Below are 18611 nucleotides of genomic sequence, written 5' to 3' on the forward strand. Positions count from 1 at the left end.
ACAGAGGGTGTGGGGCTTATGTCCTGGGGGGGGGCAATCCAATTTTTTGTCTTTCCCTTCTTGTCACGACATCTATCGTTACGTACAGCGAAGAAACATGTTTTTTTGTGGTTTTACGACATTTTAATATTTTATGTTATTTTATTGTAAGGCCCAGGAATAATATGCCCTCAAAATAAGACGGTCTCTTTCATTGGATTATTCATTTCCAACTACAGACCACTGCAGCGTCCTTCATCGAGCAGGTACACCTGGATTCCACGGCTGCTTTGACTCACTTCATCATTTATTCATGCCGAGTCACAGCGAGGTGTTGGTGACACCCTCTGCCGTGTGTGATTCAGATGAGGCCCAATATACTTCAGAGTTTTACCCAGACAAATGTCAAATGGGGTTACTACTATAGCATATTTCACTACTGTCACTCGCACACTTTGCTGCTGCCCGCAGACTGCATCCAGACAAAATGCATCCAAAGGTCTTAAACGAGCCACTGGTGTGCAAAGAGGCCGCAGGCAGGGAAGTCCATCTCACTCCATGATGCAGCGAATCATGATCTGATACCCATTAGCATCCACGTTGGCGTTAGCCCATGAGCATCCACGTTGGCGTTAGCCCATGAGCATCCACGTTGGCGTTAGCCCATGAGCATCCACGTTGGCGTTAGCCCATGAGCATCCACGTTGGCGTTAGCCCATGAGCATCCACGTTGGCGTTAGCCCATTAGCATCCACGTTGGCGTTAGCCCATGAGCATCCACGTTGGCGTTAGCCCATGAGCATCCACGTTGGCGTTAGCCTATGAGCATCCACGTTGCCGTTAGCCCATGAGCATCCACGTTGGCGTTAGCCCATGAGCATCCACGTTGGCGTTAGCCCATGAGCATCCACGTTGCCGTTAGCCCATTAGCATCCACGTTGACGTTAGACAGAGACCTGTTCGTCACCTTTGACAAAGGCGGTGGGAATGACGGCTGCACGTGTCTTTTCAAGCTCAATGTAAAAACTTAAGCGTGTGTTTCATAATTCCCCCTCCAGTGCGACGGGATCATCGTGGACCTCAGCAACACCTCGTTGGAGGGCATCGCCGTGCTCAACATTCCCAGCATGCACGGCGGCTCTCACCTGTGGGGCGAGTCGAAAAAGAGGAGGAACTACAACCGCATGAGCAAGAAGGCCCCGGAGAGGGCGCCGGCCGGCACCGTCACGGACGCCAAAGAGCTCAAGTTCTGCATGCAAGGTGAGTCCGAGCGGGTTTCATCAGGTAGATTATAACCAAACGGTGCGAGTGGTCAGCAGTCACCATCTCACTGCCCGGTGTCTGACCCCGGGGCTTGATTGTTTTTACCAAAAAAGCACAAGAAATGATTAGCCTCTTTTCATTTGACTGCACAGCAATAATTGACTATAAGCTTAACTTTGTACATTTGGAAATGATTATAGGATCTTGATAATTAGTGGTTGTTTTTCTCTCATTTGTAGCTGCGTCAGTATTCATTTATGTAATCAATTTTATTTGACTTGCCTGTGCCAATTTCTCCGTGAGGTGTTGAATTCTCCTTTTTTCATAATATTTATCTACTCTCCACCTCAATGACGCGAGGCTGCTGGTTGAGTTTGCATTCGATGTCCTCGATAATTGAAGAACAAGCCACTCCGTGCTCTCACCGAGGCTTTTACTTCACTCTGTTACTCCGCTGAGTGACCTAAACCTTGTTTCCATGGCGACGTCAGGCCCACCAAGTGAAGATCAGAGGAGAGGAAGAAAGACTTTAGTGAAACAAACTGCCGTGTGCGAGGGAAGGAACAGCGGTGACTCGTATGACTCACCTTTGTGGTGTTGTTAGCTAAATAAACTTTGTGCAGATGTAGTCTTTGCACTGTGATTTTCAAAGTGTAGCCAGTGTGGCCCTTCGAGGCTAAAGGAAGATGTGTCCGCTGGTGAAAGTATGTATGTTGAATGTATGGGAGTTTGATCATCTTAAGGGTTAAAAACATTAGTTTTGCACATGAAGTTGAGCTCAGGAGCCCGACTAAGTCCTTGAAACCACTTACATAATCCTCTGTGCCTGAAAGGAGCCGGATTACTTTGGTTTACTTCTTGAAACTTGAAAACTCCGCCTTGGGACGTGGAATTTGCTAAAATTTGGGTCCGTTTTAAGCCGTAGCATCCTTTTCACAACACAAACTGCCCACGAGGTCACCTTTGGGTCCTCCTTTGGCCCTGCAGGATCTGACCATAATAAGCATGATTTATATGCTTTGTAGCGACCGCGTAGACGCCCGTGACGTACACAGCAGACGCACGGGTGCGTGTCTCTGTGCGGGCGAGATCATTTGCAGCCATTAGCTCAGTCCACGTTGTGAGTCTTCAGCTTGCTTTTAACTCTCAACCCAAATCCGGGCCCGTAATCCCAAAGTAGCCTCTTAGAGAAGTGACGACCAACAAACTGTCCTCACTTGAAGGGATTTCCCTTATCTCATTACGCGAAAGCGACCAGGAAAAGAGATAAACCCCCTTTCCGTGTAACTCAATCCAAACGCTTTTGGGAAAAGACTTGATTTGACTTTGAGGAAACGTTTGGGGGGTCAATCAATTCACGGGTAGACAAATCTTGACAACAGATGAATCGTTTCAATCACTCATTATTAAAAATGCGGACCGTCACAAAGCGGTTTGTCGGCCCGACGCTTCAGATTATGGGACTCGACGTGTCCGTGGTTAACAGAGGAGGATGTGCAGTTAATTATCTTCTGAAGGAATGTCCTCACACACTCGAAAGTAATTGCATCAAAATGACACCGTGATAAGAAATAAGAAGCCAATTAAAACCAATTGTGTGTGTTCTTTATGGACCGATGATGCATTGTTTAGAATCATTCATTCTTATTATGTACCTACGTTTTATTAAATCAGTCAAATCAGTCTTAAATCAAAAGAGTAGCAAGCAAAAAAAATGTTATTGTAGAGAGCATGTTAAGGTCGTCAATAATTAATAAATTTTTTATACGTTTACTTACGATCTTTGCATTTTTTTTGGATTGCCTTGTACTTTATAGCTATTTACATTTACATTACATACAATGTTAGAAAATAAAGAAATGCCCTGACCTGTGAATTTCACTTGGCAGCCTTTGCATACGCGTTTAACAGTGCAAATAATTACACAATGTCAATATAAACAGTTTCAGGGACAGCGTCAGTAAAACGTGTGTGAATTCATCCACTTTGTGCGTGCTGGATCGTGTGCGATGGAATCTTTTTGTGCTGCAGAGTTTTCCCTCAGGATCTAACCTTTATCACATTAGCTTCTCCTGCTAATGCTGTTTGGAAATAGAGCTCCGAGTGCTCTAGTTTCAGAGAGGTATGCGCTATTGTGCCTCCAGGTCTCCGTACGTGTGTGTCTGTGCGTGTCTGTGCGTGCCTGCATGTTTATCATACCACTAATTGTTTATGGCAGTTGCTTTCTCTGGCGCAATAAACTAAAGCTTTTAAATCTGTTTGCTGCAGTTAATGCAATCAGCCACGGTTACGCGGAGTGACTGAAAGACGCCCGCGGCGCTTCTGACCTCAGTGATGAAACCGCGGCCCTCTGAGTCACTGTGGGCTCTGGTTCTTGTTCTGCATGGGCAGAGACGTGTGATGGCAACACAGCGCGCTTCGCTGAAACTGAAACATAGTGTCTGTTGTCCGGATCGAGCGGCATCGTTCGGGAACACCCAGAGATCCGATCGGAGGTCAGGTAGCGCGCTTGGCCTTGAGGACGGGCGGCGTGTCCCCACACGAGGCGCTTTGTCTCCTCGTTGTTATCAAGCGATACAATAAGGAGCAAGTCGAATTTGATCACTGAGAATAATTTGTCCATATAAGTTTTTTTTTTTTAGTTTTTTTTACCTGAACTTCTTGATAACCAAAAATCAAGCTGTGAGCTCCTCATCCTTCATCCGCCGAGGTGTAAGTTACTCTCCCTAAATGGGTAAAGAAAAGTAGTCTCCAGATGTGCCGCGGTGGAGAGAAAGAGGCGACCCGTCTGAGCCTTTTCGAGTGAAGTGGGTTCAAAAGTGCGTCCTTGTCAGCCGGATGAAGACGGATCACAGCTGCCGCCGACAGGAACAGGATTCACGTACGAGGAGCCGCGCTCCTCCTCAACTTTTATCTCTGCGCCATCTCTGCCCTCGCCTGTTTATTTCCTCCCTGCTCCCAGATCAGATTTCCTCAATTTCCTGCAGTGGATTGAGCTGGAAAGGACGCACATAAATAAAGTGGGTGCGGCCCGGTTCGAGCCCGGCGTCCCGCCAGGTCGAACCGGGCCGCACAAGTGCATGTGCAGCCTGAGATGTTCACGCTACATTTACTAAACCCGGCAGCGCTCGGTTACTTCAGTAGTTATGGGATGTTACGTTTTTTGTCTCACAGCAACAGTGGTGGAGAGTAAATAAGTACTTTTACTCAAGTACAACTCTCATTCTTTTACTTGACTACTTCCATCCTTCACTTTACTTCGTTACAAGTGAACATAGTCACCGAGTGGTTGGTCGGCTACGGTTTTTGAGTCAGAAGTGACCATACTTGGACAAGGGTTGAGGCCTGATAGCTTATTAGCGCATCAGAGCTAGTTAATGCTAATTCTTGCTAGTAAAAGTTTAGTTATTCTAGTTTATTTTAGTACAACTCAACAATGCATTATTGTGTCCTGTTGGCCTTAAGGATGCTCTACTTTATCATCCATTTTATTTAAAACAGGGTCTACTAAATTTACTAAAGGTAAAGTGGGTAATTAAGTAACATTACGCTGGATTTAAGAATATTTAATATTAGATTGACACAAACTTATGTTCACAATGTTTACTGGTAATAAATCAACAAAGAAGTAGAGTGCATTTTCTCATTGACTTCTAAGTAATTAAACTCTTTATGTGTGAGTAAACCCACCTTTGTCCCCATGTTAGTGTGTCTTGGGTACTTCCCTTCCTCAGCACGTGTGCCAACGGCTAAGTGGAAAGCAGGCAGTGTTTATACAGGCGATGGCGTCAGCGGTGACATCATCGGGTTAGAGCAGGTACACGGGGGGGAGAGTCTGTCCTAATGGGTGTCACCTGCACACCTGGTGCGACATAGCGCGGGTTGATTGACGGCGCTACAAAGGTTTAGAGGACATTGACTGAGTGCGTGCGATCGAGTAGGTTAGGTTACTAGGTTATGTCTATTAACTTACGTTAAAGTGAACTAACTAGGTCTATTTGTATATTCGTTTATTGATACGTGTACCAGGGACCTTCCTTTCTTGCAAATAAAGACCCTTCTGATATCTGGACCACGCCTTGCTCATCTGCCTCCCACCAATTCCAGACGTCTCCCGGTTCTGTCTTCCTCGCATTATGCAAACCAGAGGCGTCGCCCCCGGTGGTCATTAGAGGTAATGCAGCTTTCAGACAGAATAATGGTTATGGTGACGGTACCATACCTCCAAACTGTGGACTGGCCTTCTTCAACCAACATGTAGTGTCTGTTTGTTACTTGCAAATAAATAATACGTCCCCAGGGTCGAATGAGTTACTGACGCCGGCACGGACCACGTTCACGCCGCGCCGCGCCCCGCCATGACTCATTTGTTTTCTCTGCCTGTTTGTCCGGCTCTCTCCTCCCCCTCCTCTTCCACCCGTCACTACCTCCCCCCCCCCCTCCTCACCTTCCATCCAAGGTCCACGAACCACCAGCCCCGCCGCCCTCAGCGCTCACAGTCAAGCTGTGACATGGTGTCAAGAGGCTATATTGGGCCGATCGCGTACAGAAACTGTGTGTCGGGCGCTTCTCGCTCAACGGGGAGGAAAAACGAAACAAAACAAAAAAAAACACACACGCTATAATTACTTTGATTCACCCCCACCGGTCTGTGTGGCTGGAAATAGCTCCTGCCGCTCTCAGTGGATGCTGGGAGAGCGGATGACCTCACGTTCACTCAAAGTTAATGAACGACAAATGATCCTAAAAAGAGGCCAATCGCTTCCAAACAGGAGACGGACAAGAGGACATTTCTTAAAGCGTCTTCGACAACCGCCTCTTTCCCACGGTCGTTTTCCTTCTTTCCTCCCATCTGGATCAAGATTCTCATGATGATTTGGGTTCTTGAACTGAAATTTCACCATCTGTGTACTTACAGACCATGTAAGGACTCGGCGACCTGGTGTGTGTGTGTGTGTGTGTGTGTGTGTGTGTTCTCACAGTAACATTGTGTTCTTTGTCAAATGGCCAAGTGCTCTCCCCCGTACCTTTACCTCCGCTGGTGTTGGCGAGGTGAGCTGCAGTTCCTCTCGACCATCTGCCGTGACTCTGGCCACCCTGAGACAATAACAGGCCGGTCAGTGGGCGGAGGAAGGATACACAAACATGCCTGCTAATAATTATAGCCCAACACCTCATCCTGATGAACAACGAGAGCTGAATCGGCTCCTCTGGGGGGGGGTTTATAATAATTCATCTTTCCGTTTCTAATTGAAGGCTCGTTATAAATAGCTTGTCACTCGATTGGGCAAGTCTGCAGATGTTCGATGCCTCTCTGCATGTCAATGGCTCTCATGAAAGGAAACCAGTAACAAACGCTGCTGACTGGGGGTTCGTCTCAGTGCAATAAAGCGCCTTTGTCGTTCACTGACATGTTCCTTTATTGCAATGACTGTGAGCACTAGTTTATTTCTTTTTGATTCCACCGCCACGCCTTTTGTAAAAATTCAAATCGGAGAAGTCGTTTTCCATTTAGCTGCAGCAGACAAATCAGTGCGATGAAGTTAAAGAAAATATTGGAAATTAGATACGTAATTATATCTATATTTTAGTTTTTAATCCACAATAATGCGTTTGGAAAGATTCCCACTGCGCAGCGGAGAAGAACGGTGCCGCACAGCAGTGCCGATTCTCGCTGCCTGGCAAAAGCTCTGCCATCCCGTCCCAGAATGCACCGCGGTGGCGTTATGTAACAGGCCGCTCCAGTCTATTCTTAGCTCCACCTCACTGAGGAGCATCCGCGCCGGTCGGGATGTGATGAGGCGGGGATGGTCAGCGAGGTGGGAACCAGCCCAGCGGCCTCCTCTGCCATCGGGCTCTCGCGCCGGGACGCCGGCAGGACGCCGTGCCCTTCTTTGGTGTTGGGAGGAAGTAGAGGTTTACGGGTGGGCGTGCGAAGGAGGGGGATTTATTCATTTCACACTACAACAGGAAAAGGACATATGAATAGGAGGGTTTTAAAATCCTAAAATAGGACATGTCAACACTTTATTTTTTACTCTTTTTTTTTTTTTTTACGGCTTTCGCAGACAAAAAAAAAGACTCCATCTTTACATGCAGTTTTTCCTTTTTAATTCCCATCTGTCGTATGCAGCCATTGTCTCTAGTACCGCTGATCCCTAAGTCCCCAACGGTCCAGCGTTTCTCTTAGCGGATGCCCAATCCTATTATGATGGTTTCCTGGAAAGGCCTGCAGAGACGGGGGGGGGGCTCATGTGGTGCACATGGCTAAAGATGAGGCGTAGTTTCCGCTTTAGATGCAGGATGAGGAAGATGTACTAAGGGATCGGGGCTGACATTTAGGACACTCAGATCATGTCCACAGGGTTTTTGGGGGCAGTTCATTTCTTTAGTGAACACTATCATCTGTAGGTCTACTCCAGTGTTCTGTGTTTGTAGCTCTAAATAAATAAATGTTTTATTCTTGACAATCTGGGGAAAAAGCTTTAAAAAAGCATTTAGATATTTATGTTGAGACAAATACAGTCAAAGCTGCATTTTTCGTATTTAAACTACTAGGAGGCTCTCACGATGGTTTAGTCTGTCCCTGTGGACAACGGTGCGTGTTTCCAAGCGCCAGACTCCCATTATAGAAGCCGAGCCTCTCTTGCCTCGGGGGGGGGCACAGCAGGGGGGTCCAGGCCGGTGGGCTCTGGCTGTAATGTAGGTCATAAAGAGGCATCAGCAAAACTGAGACAGCAACTTTACCAATGGATGAAAGACGGGATTTCATGAGGTGTGCTGGTCCATAATCAGGGTTCGACCAGTTTGAAGTGATGAGGGAGAAAAGAAATGGACCGGGGGAAGCTTTTAGACCGCTAAAAGAAAGTCTGCAAGGCAAATGATTCATGCATCGAACTGGAGATTTACCGAAGGAGAGAGATGGAACGTGACCCGCCCAGAGAGGGAATATTAGGTTTACATTCCGCTGGTGTAACCGGTCGGCCTCAGCAACGTAAACCGTGTTCTATTCACTGCGGCCTTTTTTTCCGGTGGCACCAGGGTGAAAATATTACATAAAAAACTTCCACAAGATGCCTTTATTTGCCCCTTTTGTAGAACAAGTGATCTATTTCAGCGTTTAGAAATGCAATCACCATAAACGTCTCATAGACGTCAAAGTCAAAGTACCTTTTGATACCAATATTTTCATGTTACGAATCAAAAGCTGCTGCAGTTTACTGCTCCTCTTAACGTCAGAGCGCTTCCTTCTTACTGGCGAAACTCGGGTGTGATTTCAAAATGTTTGTCCCTTACTCTGGCATTTTCTTTTGAATTGTCACCTGAAATATTTAAGTGCCGGTGACTTGTTCTCTCCTCCTTTGAAGCTTTATGCCACAAAGCTCCTAAATGCCGAAGCCAGAACAAGAACAAGCGGCCTGCAGATAGAACACACTGGTTAACCCGGAGATGATCCTGACTGATGTCAGGAACCGTTACGGTGCAGCAAAAACAAATTCTCTCAACTCTGTGTCACAATGTTTACCTTTCTTTTTTTTTTTTTTTTGTAAATCCCTCCGAGGGTGAAGAGCAGTGGCCTTTCCGCTATTTCCCCTCGGAGACGTGTAATGGCGACAAAGTGGTCACAATTGGGAAGTGATGGACGGCTGTTTCTGCTGCGTCTTTCTTTGACATTTCAAGACTAATGGAGGCAATGGGGAGAAACCCCGCTATGTCCACTCTCAGGCTACAGAAGAAGAGGTTCGACTGGATTCTCAGCCTTTTTGTTTGTGTGTCGAACCAGACCACAGCGGCCAATAATGTGAATGAAGACCATAAGAAGAGCAGATCTAGTCCATGTGGGCTCCTCCAGCCGTGTTCTTACGTTCTATGTTCGTCACGCGGTTACTTGCTGTCGATGAGATACCTCGTGATAGTTTCGTGAGATTAGATTCTGCCGAAGCTCCTCACTAATTGCCCCCCCGGCCGCAAAAGACAAAACAGTTCTCGTGTCTCACCTGTCAGAACCTGCGCGGTGGCCGGGGGGGGAGGGGGGCGAGCAAACACGTAAACTCCCAATTAGCTTTCTTACCAGCTAAAGGGTATTGAAAGTCGAGCGGCAAATTAGATCATCGCCGACCTGTAAGATCATGGCTGTAAATACGGACTAAGAGGCGTCGCCTCTTTCAAACACACAAAGGGGAATCGAAGGATTAAAAGATTACATGGAGGCTGTTAAAAGGTTTCACGGTGAACCGTTAATGTTCTCCGTCTAACACGGGGAACGTCCCCCTCTGACGCGCTGTACATTCAAGGGGCTGTAATCTGTATTTTTCATGATAATAATTTATTTAAAAACTGCAGCGTGAATACGACGTGACACTGGTTGCTCGTGGGGATGAAGCTACGGGGGAATTGGGAGCTGAACAAGCTACGGATGTTTTCGGTTTCGGCTCATTATTAACTTTTAGCTTTTAACTTAATAACTCGAGTCAAAGGTTGAGATAATGGTTTCACCCGGGACATGAGCTATACTCTCCACACCGAATGAAAAAGAACGCTTCTGAATAAGGTTGATTTATTGTGTCTCTCTCCATCCAGACTTCAGTGACCAACTGGTGGAGGTGGTGGGCCTTGAAGGGGCGATAGAGATGGGACAGATCTACACTGGCCTGAAGAGCGCCGGACGCAGACTGGCTCAGTGTGCCAACGTCACCATCAGGTAAGACCCTCCTCATCCTTTGATCTCTAATCTCCGTCTTCCCCTTTGTCTGCCTCGGCTCCCCTTCCCTCCCTGCGCCCTCCTTCTGGTCGAGCAACTGGAAGCTGTACTTTCTGCACGGAATGCATCCGTCTCCATTCGACGCAGGACGTGTTTGAAGTCTAAAATCCCTGCAGCATCCAGCATATAACATCAATTACATATTGTATAAATGCCCACTATACTGAGTGAGTTCACCCAATCACAGAACGGGACCTGTCTGTATGCACTATAGCTGGTTTTACAGTGCTGGACTCCAGTTAATGACTCTCTTATCCGACGTCACATGAACATTTAGTTACTGACGAATGTTTAAAGCTGATTTTCTTTTTGGATCCGACACTTTTTTTTTGTTGCGGCCCAGCTGACCTCTACAGTGAGCCAATTACTGTACCGGAGGAGTGACTTTCACAAGTTGCGCTGCTTCGAATACTTTCCTGGAGCAGAATTAAAAGAGCATTCATCGCATTCATTCTCCCGTGCTGTGTTTCTGCAGCGGGAGCGGCATGCATCAAAGTCTTAAACCAACTTTGAGTGTGTGTGTGTGTGTGCATATACAGTGGGTCTGTGAGTTTAAAGAGCGGGGGCCAGTCTGGGAATGGCTCTCGTGGGAACAAAGGGTGCAGTGTTTGACCCCGTCCTGGGGCAGTGTGAACAGGCATCTCGCGCCTCAAAGGTGTGTGTGATCTGACCTTCACAACCGCCAGCCCCACCCTTCTATCTACTTCTATCTCTCTCTCTCTCTCTCTCTCTCCTGCCCCCCTCCCACCTCTCTGCCTCTCTCTTCATAGGACGTCCCGGCGGCTGCCGATGCAGATCGATGGCGAGCCCTGGATGCAGCCCCCCTGCACGGTGAGAGTCGAATGAGAACCATGGAAATTTATGCTACGATAGGGATTCTGTCAGGAGGCATTTCATCAGATCCAACGAGCCCCCCCGCCCCCCCCCGAGAGGCTACATATTTAAGTATTTTCTCAGACACTCAGACTATATACTAATGTCCCCGATTTCCATAGCATGGCACCATATCGGACGGGGGAATCTATTAAGAACCCAGCGTGAAATATACACGTCGAGGGGATACAAAAATGAGCATTAATTATTGACGGTAGCTTGGCTCGTGCTGGTTTTCCCACACCGCCGTGGTGTAATTATCTCCGTCCAATCAGAGGACTGCAGTGAAGAATGAGCGTGCCGCGTCGACCGGTGGCCTGCTGTTCGGTGGAAGTGCAGCATAAGCATCTTTATGGGGGCGGGAGACACTGTTCCGTGGGTAATTGTCAGGGTCGGTTTTATCCACAAACTCTGCCAACTCACCATGTCCTTCTCTGTCTTCTTCTTACAGATCAGGATCACACACATGAACCAGGTCCCCATTCTACTGGGTCCGCCTCAGAAGACACCCTTCTTTTTCTTCAAGAAACGCAACCGCAGCCGCGACTAGGACACGTGCTTGCACATAAGAAACACACACCTACACAGTACGCATATACATGCACACACACACACACACACACACACGTGTGCGGCATAGGGAGCTCCAGCAGAAGACTGGTACGCTGGAATGAAAGAGGTTCTCAGCATACAGTACAGACCTATTCCTGTGTAGCTATTGTCTTGTCCCCAAACCTCTGTGTGAGCCACGGATCCAAGTCTCTCAGCCCAAACAACCCCGCCCCAAACGTAACGAAAGCGATGGCGGGGAATAGAAGACGGTGGGTTTTCTGAGGAGAAAGAAAGGAGCTCCCAACAGCACTACAGTGAGGAAAGGAAAGGAGGTAAAAACAAATAAGTGAGAGCGGTGTGGCAGCAAACGCGGTTGTTTACAAGGCCGGTGGGTAAATATGGAGTAAGATCTGCCTCTCCGTTGAAACACCTGCATGAATAATGAAACAGCGGTTGCTTGTAGGAGCATGAACTCCGGGGGGGCCTCCCCACAGACTGTCTCGTCCATTATTGACTCATTGTGCTTGTGGGTTGGCGGCAGTGGGGCGGAACGGCGGCCTGGAATCGGTTGAAACATGCAGGTATTTTCTTTTCTTTTCGCCTTTTAGCATCACTGGCCTACAAAGAGATCCTTTAAACACACATTTACTCGCCGTGTGGACGATCTGGCGGTAGACTTCAAGCAGAGGCAAAATGCTGCAGGCCATCACTGTATGATTTCATTCCAGATTTTAAAGTTACTGCACTTTTAACCTGGTCGTGAAACAGACCCGGCGTCATATCGATGCCCCCATATGACCTACGTAAGCGAACGACACCATCAGCCAGAGGACTGGCTTCTTCTACGTTGTTATTCCTCTTTCCTTGCTGCTGGGGCCCGGGCCTCCCTGCAGGGTCCGCCGGCGGCGCCGCCGCCGTATATTGTTGTGGGACTGAACGAACTTCTCTAAGCAGCAACGACTGGCAGCGCAGCGGTGTACTAGCTCGTGCTGGCGGCGCCCGCCCCTGTCCCCGTACGCGTCCATTCGGCAGCATGGCCCGAGGATCGGCACTGCCGTGCGACGGCTCCTGTGTACCGTGGGCCACGGGACCCTTCCAGTGGCCTAAAGGATTGAAATAAATCCACTCAAGGGTACAACAGCGGGGCCCGCTGGGGTTTTTATTTACCAGAGCGATGACAGAGAACTAAATTTATCCTTCTATTTCAGGCAGGGTCTCTCCTCCGGTGAAAGCCTACACCTAAATACTGTGTCAAACATCAACTCACAATGTCAAGTGTGCGCGCGCCTACTGCTTCCATGCACTCGTGGTTTGTTTATCTACACCAAATCAAGACTCGAGGGATTGTGTTCGATGGAAGACGGGTATGACGTTCAGAGAGCTTATAGTTCAGTGTTTGTATCCGTATTACTGTCCCCACAATATGGCAAATTATGTATAGTAGTGTGTGCTGAAAGAGTATATGTATATTTCTGGAAAGTAGCGGAGTAGCTCACAAATACTGTACACAAAAATGTGTTTTATTATATCATTGTTATTCATGTGTAAATCTTAGCTTAGAAGAGTTCATATCAGTATTCTTCGCTCGCCGAAGGCAGTTTTCCACTTGTTTAATTTACATTGTTTGAGAGTTGGGTTGAGTGTCGGCTTCTTCCCTGCTTTGTGGAGGATACGGGAGCAACAAATGCGTTGTTTCAGAGTGTGTGACAAAATATTCTCACGGTTCACGTGGCGCTACGAAGTGTTGGTCAGCAATGGATTCAAAGTAAAACTGGAGCATCCATGAAGTTTATTGCAGATTAAGCAGAACCCGCAAACAACAAGAAGCTCCAGGAAAGAAACTTCCTTTTACTTTTGAGGTCATTTCACTCAACAAGTCTCCAGTCTTGGAACTACGTGCTAATGTTAGCATGCTAACATGCTCGCAGTGACAAGGTTTGTTTATGCTCGCCACGTTTTTCACTGTGTTAGCATGCTAATGTTAGCACTAAAAACACTGCAATGGTCATTGTGAATGTCACGCTGTAAGTATTTGAACCAAATGTACATAATTCAAGTTGTATACCTTTTAATTTAGACAGGGATATGAACGGCTGCACCAGGTTACCAACACGCCGGTCTGAAGCCCACAGTGGCTCTACAGCAAAAGGCATCTGTAGTTTATCCTCTGGGGTGATGTCGAAATTCCAATTCCCACACACACGGTAATGGGAATATTTTTGTCACTCACATTTACCTTAAAGTTAAGGATAATCAATTACCGGCGAGACCCTCAAAGAGAACGTAACTGTGAAAGTTCGAACTCGAATGGTCGACGTGCGATGTGAGTTGGACGCCAGTGGAAAGCTGCCTTGCACGCTGCTGGAGAAAGCAGGAGGGAGACTGGTTGAATGTTCCGACGGTCCAAACTGAGCTCCGCTGTGGGGTCGGGCTCTACAGCCTTTACACCCCGTTTCCCTTTAAAACGCATTGAGTCATTACGCTTGCGCCCGGGGGCCCCACGAAAACACGTGTGTCCTCAAAACGCTGTCGTTATTCACGCCCACCTCGGGTGTGAATTTAGGTTCGACTCGTTCAGGTTAGCCACGTGTCACTGTCATCCACCTCAACCGATAATGTTTGAATTTACAGCAATTGGAAGCCGGTGGGCATAACTGGCATCAATAAGAAATACAGCACGCCGTTTTCTCCTCGACTTGCAGTTGTGTCCGATGGCGCCTGGGTGCCGCGAGAGCGCAGTGAGAAAAGAGTGCATGTTTACACAGAGGATTGTTTTAGACAGCAAGTGTACATATTTGTTTATAATATTTTAGCTGAAGTTGACTTACACCACCGCATGCCTGCTGAAACAAAAGGAGAGTGAACAAGGAGGAGAGTGTTGATCAGACTATTCAAATATTTTTCTCCATTAAAATTCCACTCATCCGACGTATTTAACTTGAGGTTTTTAATTATTTTTTTTCGTTTTTTTGGCAGCAGCATGTTTATAATCATGAAAGCCGAGAAGAAGCCGTCGCGTTACATTAAAACAATGCTAGAAAAAAAAAAAAAAGATTCCCAGATGAAATTTCTCACCAGTCCAACGTCCATCTGTGATTTATTGTGAAATGAAAGAGCAGCAACACGAACGCCCACACGCAGCCCGTCTGAGTGAATCTCCAATATGTGTCACAATCCGTGTCTATTCCTGTCCCTTTTGAAGTAATCAATTGCCTTAACAAATGGATGGATCAGCGCTGCGCTCGGGGCTCTGCACAGTGCTCACGTGGGACAGAAAGTAAATCACGCTTCAACACAAACTGTCAACAGATGGCCCGGCGCGCTCAGACCAACGAAACGCAAACAAACTCGTCGATATTTGGCAACCCAGTAGTGATTGTTGTGTCGTCCTAACCTCCGGTTATCGGCGGAGTGGTGGACTGATTTGCTGCTACTGATTTGACCTTTATTATGAAACAAGGGGGGGAGGATATCTGTGAGAATGTTTATCTGCAGGTTTCCTGAAAAAACAAAAAAATCCCAAGTAACAAGACAACGACACACGTTGAGTTTCCCCATTTAGCTTTAAAAACAAAACAAATAGGTCATGAATATTTATTTAGTTAGTTAGGCCTCTGTGATGTCATGAACAGATGGCCACTGCAGTTAGTTGGCTACGGTTACCTACATCGGCGTAAATGGGGATTTTGTTGTGGACTATTTTCTGCAGTGGGTTGAAACACAATTGGTGAGTTCAGTGGTAGTAAACATGGCACCCAGTGGGGCTCACGGGTGTGCTTCTTTATAGCTCTTTAGAGCGGAAGTGACCATGTGACTGCAGCCCCTCCCTGAAGCGCACTGGCCTTTATGGTCTGTTTGACTCTAAATGAAACATCATTTACACGAAGAAGATTTGGGACTACAGATTGAGACCATAAAGTCATGTGCCCAATGTTTCCTGGGGTAATAAATCAAGAGAGAAGTAGAGGCATTTTCTCATAGACTTCTACACAAATTGACTTTCTTTTAAAAAGCAGAGTAGCCCCCTGCTGGCCAGCTGACAGAATGCAATTTGCTTCACTCGACTTGTAATTGTTTCACTGGCAAATACGCACCGAATCAAAGTGTTTCGATCTACTGCCCCCAAGTTATCAAAAGTATGAATTCTAGGTCTGTGATGTGAGCCCCTGGGGGGGGGGGGGGGCAGTGTGGCGGCGGGGGACTTCTGGCCCACACTGGGTCAAGGACAACCCCCCCCCCCCCCCCCCCCCCCTCCAAACCCCAGCGCATGGTCCCTCCCCCTTGATAAATCAATATGTCCAGCCTCCACGGTCTGTCTGTACAGTATATGTCCCCCTCACTGTTTGTCGGCATTGTCACGGAGGAAACATTTTACCAAATAAAGGTCCTTGAACATGTAAAGGTACGCTTTTTCTTTCCAAACCGACAATGGTTTAAAGAAGGATGACTTCCTTAATATAGCCTCTATTAGGTAATGCACCCTATAATAATCGTACTAAACAAAAGCAGGAGCAACTATTTTACAAGTCAGTGTTTAAACATTTAACATTTAAAACGTTACAAAGGTCTTCAAAGCCCTTGAATGGTGCCCTATTAACCTTAATTTATCCAGTATTGAACGAGAGCGCTGAAGGCGCCAAACTTTTTAAGATGCCAAATGCTCAAATCTGCTAACCTGCTTTTTATATACCACTAAGAAAAAAATGTTTTAGCATTGTCATTGTTGGCATTTAGCTTAAAGCGCTGTTGCTCATAGACAAACGCAGCTTAAAAATGACATGCGCGTTTGGTTTCGGGTGGGCTTTGTCTCGTTGAGTTCAAATCTTCAAAAGGAAACGGCAGTCGCTTCATTCAAATGGAACAAAAAGCTCCTCGTTATCTTCTCGCCCTTTTGGTCCTGCGATCCGCGGCCGGGTAGCTTCAGACGTGGCCGGTGAAAGCAGAGCGAGAGAGAAAGAAAGATGAGAAGAAAAAAAAGAAAACGTCAAAAGAAGATGGAGGCTCGGCCTTGAGAACGGGAGAGACACGAGAGGGACGTAATGAAAGAAAAGCGCGGTTACACAACGCGGCGCCTCAGAAGAGGCTGCCATCGGCTGGGGCTCCTTGAGTACGGCTGCTGAGATAACAAGGCAGGAATTATCTCCCAAAGTCCTATTAATAGCGGGCAAGTCACATCTTGTCCCTCAGTGAGAGAGCATCCTGCGCCCAGAGGCACCACTTCCCCCAATTTGACTCTTTTTGAAATGTGCATTTTGACAGACATTTGCAAGCCGGGACGGACTGCCAAGGCTCTCGATTACAACGCGCTCGCACACTTCAGCGTCATCGCAGCGGCGGTTATTTCGTCTCTGACTGACTGAAAGTCGGGTTCAAGGACTACGAATATATGAGGGCTTTAAAAATGTTGGAAATTGACATGTTTAGTTTGTGTTCTAGATTGACAAACAGCGAGAGAGGAATCTCACCTCGGGTTGGTTTAGTCACTTTGGAGCTTTTGGCCATATTGCATGAATATAACATTTTTGAAACATAAAATTAATGTTCAAGTCGAGGGAGTGGCATCGTCACTCACATCGACAAACTTTGCACTTTTAAACTCTACAGCAGAGGTCTTCAACAGGGGGTCCGCGGAGGTACTGCAGGGGGGGTCGCGAAATTTTTGGTTGATAAGAATTTTTTTTTCCACAAATTGAAATGTCTTCAGAATCAGTGTTGTATTTATTGTCTTCTTTATTGTCACACATTAACATAAATCCAACATATTGTAGCGAACGGATAAATCCACACATCCAGCTTCCCACAGCAGCTCTCAAGCTTTGGCACCGGTTCACTCACAGCACCTTTCATGCTGATGCGACAGCAGAGGCAGCAGCCAATCAGATCACCTTCACGCTCACGTAAACGCGCAAAGCTGAAAAATAAAAGATGGCGGACGAAACTAGAATAGGGGGTCCCTGCTCCATCTCGCCATCAGTTTGGGGGTCCTTGGCCTGAAAAAACGTTGAAGACCCCTGCTCCACAGTGACTACAGCTCGTGGTGAGATGGTCAAAAATCAACTTGGAAAACCCCAAACTGAGGCCGACTATTAGAAAGTAGACGCAGCTCCAGGCTTGGGTGTCTAAAGGGTCGGGATCAGCACACACGGCGGCCCCGCCGACCCGGCTCTCCGTGCCGGCGCCACACTGACCTACAGTTGCATCGCCTTTCGAGGGAACAGGTAGGATTAGCGCTGACGTCTTGCACTGCCTTGTCTAACAAGCTCACACTCCCCCACACCGGGGGAGGGAGGGAGGGAGGGACAGAGCTATGTACACAAGCAACATGTCACCCTTTGCATAAGGCACATTTATTTAAGGAAAGAGTAAGAACAGCAACACAATGTGCCGCCTCTCCACGCGCCTCCCAGCGACCACCCACCACATCCGCACCGACGCAGAGAGAGACGGCCGTGAGCCGGACCGGCAGGCCGTTGCTTTTGAGAAATGTCCTCTGCTGTTTAATGCTTCACGCACACGTGCATCTGAGGATTGCAAGAGGGTGTTTTTTTTTTTTAAAGTCCTCTTCACCTCCATGTTTTTCAGCGCCTCCGAGTGGAGTTTATACCCTGAAAGACAAGCCGTTTGCCTTTGACCTTTGACCTAATGAAGATAGCTCTGTGCTACCGATGTCACAACTACAAACGTAGGTTCTTACTATTATTGCCTCCGCAGCGAGCTCATAGTATCTGCAGCGTGGCTGAAGGGATTTGCTGAGGATTATAGTTTTTGCACCAGCTGCTGAGAAATTTGCGTGCAGAGTGACAGAGAGTTAATATGAAGGGATTCCTAATTTTGTGACACGAGGTGATAATGACAACGGTTATTTATTCATCACCTCTGACCTTTGGGGCTTCAACAGCCGTTCCCTCACGCACACACACATATTTGTGAGCGCCACAAAGTCATGGTGTCTTTTTCTTCAACAAAACTTTGGGTTTGTAATGTCAAAAGTTAAAGAGAAGTTATTGAAACATTAGTTTTACAAATTGCCAAAAACATTTGATAAGATGGGAGTGGGAAAATACAAACATGCATTCATCACGTAATGCAGCAGGAGACTTTACAATGGATCAAAGAGTTGCTTTTGAAGAGGTGCTCTCAGTAGCAACTTTAAATTTAAATTAAATTATACAATTTAAAATCT

At 47.0% G+C, this 18611-nt stretch overlaps 1 protein-coding gene across 2 annotated transcripts in view; it reads left to right on the forward strand.

Annotated features, from left to right (window-relative positions):
• dgkg (diacylglycerol kinase, gamma) overlaps positions 1-15829 on the forward strand; it is a 40250-nt gene extending 24421 nt beyond the window's left edge. For both annotated transcript variants that reach the window (XM_078090571.1, XM_078090570.1), the window contains 4 exons: positions 1038-1239; positions 9823-9943; positions 10774-10834; positions 11328-15829. In XM_078090571.1, the coding sequence (XP_077946697.1) occupies positions 1038-1239; positions 9823-9943; positions 10774-10834; positions 11328-11426 (483 nt within the window). In that variant the 3' untranslated portion in view covers positions 11427-15829. The remainder of the gene's footprint in view (positions 1-1037; positions 1240-9822; positions 9944-10773; positions 10835-11327) is intronic.
• Positions 15830-18611: the final 2782 nt, after the last annotated feature.

The sequence above is a fragment of the Gasterosteus aculeatus genome, chromosome 16 (genome assembly GCF_964276395.1).
Source record: "Gasterosteus aculeatus chromosome 16, fGasAcu3.hap1.1, whole genome shotgun sequence".
Lineage (NCBI taxonomy): Eukaryota > Metazoa > Chordata > Actinopteri > Perciformes > Gasterosteidae > Gasterosteus > Gasterosteus aculeatus.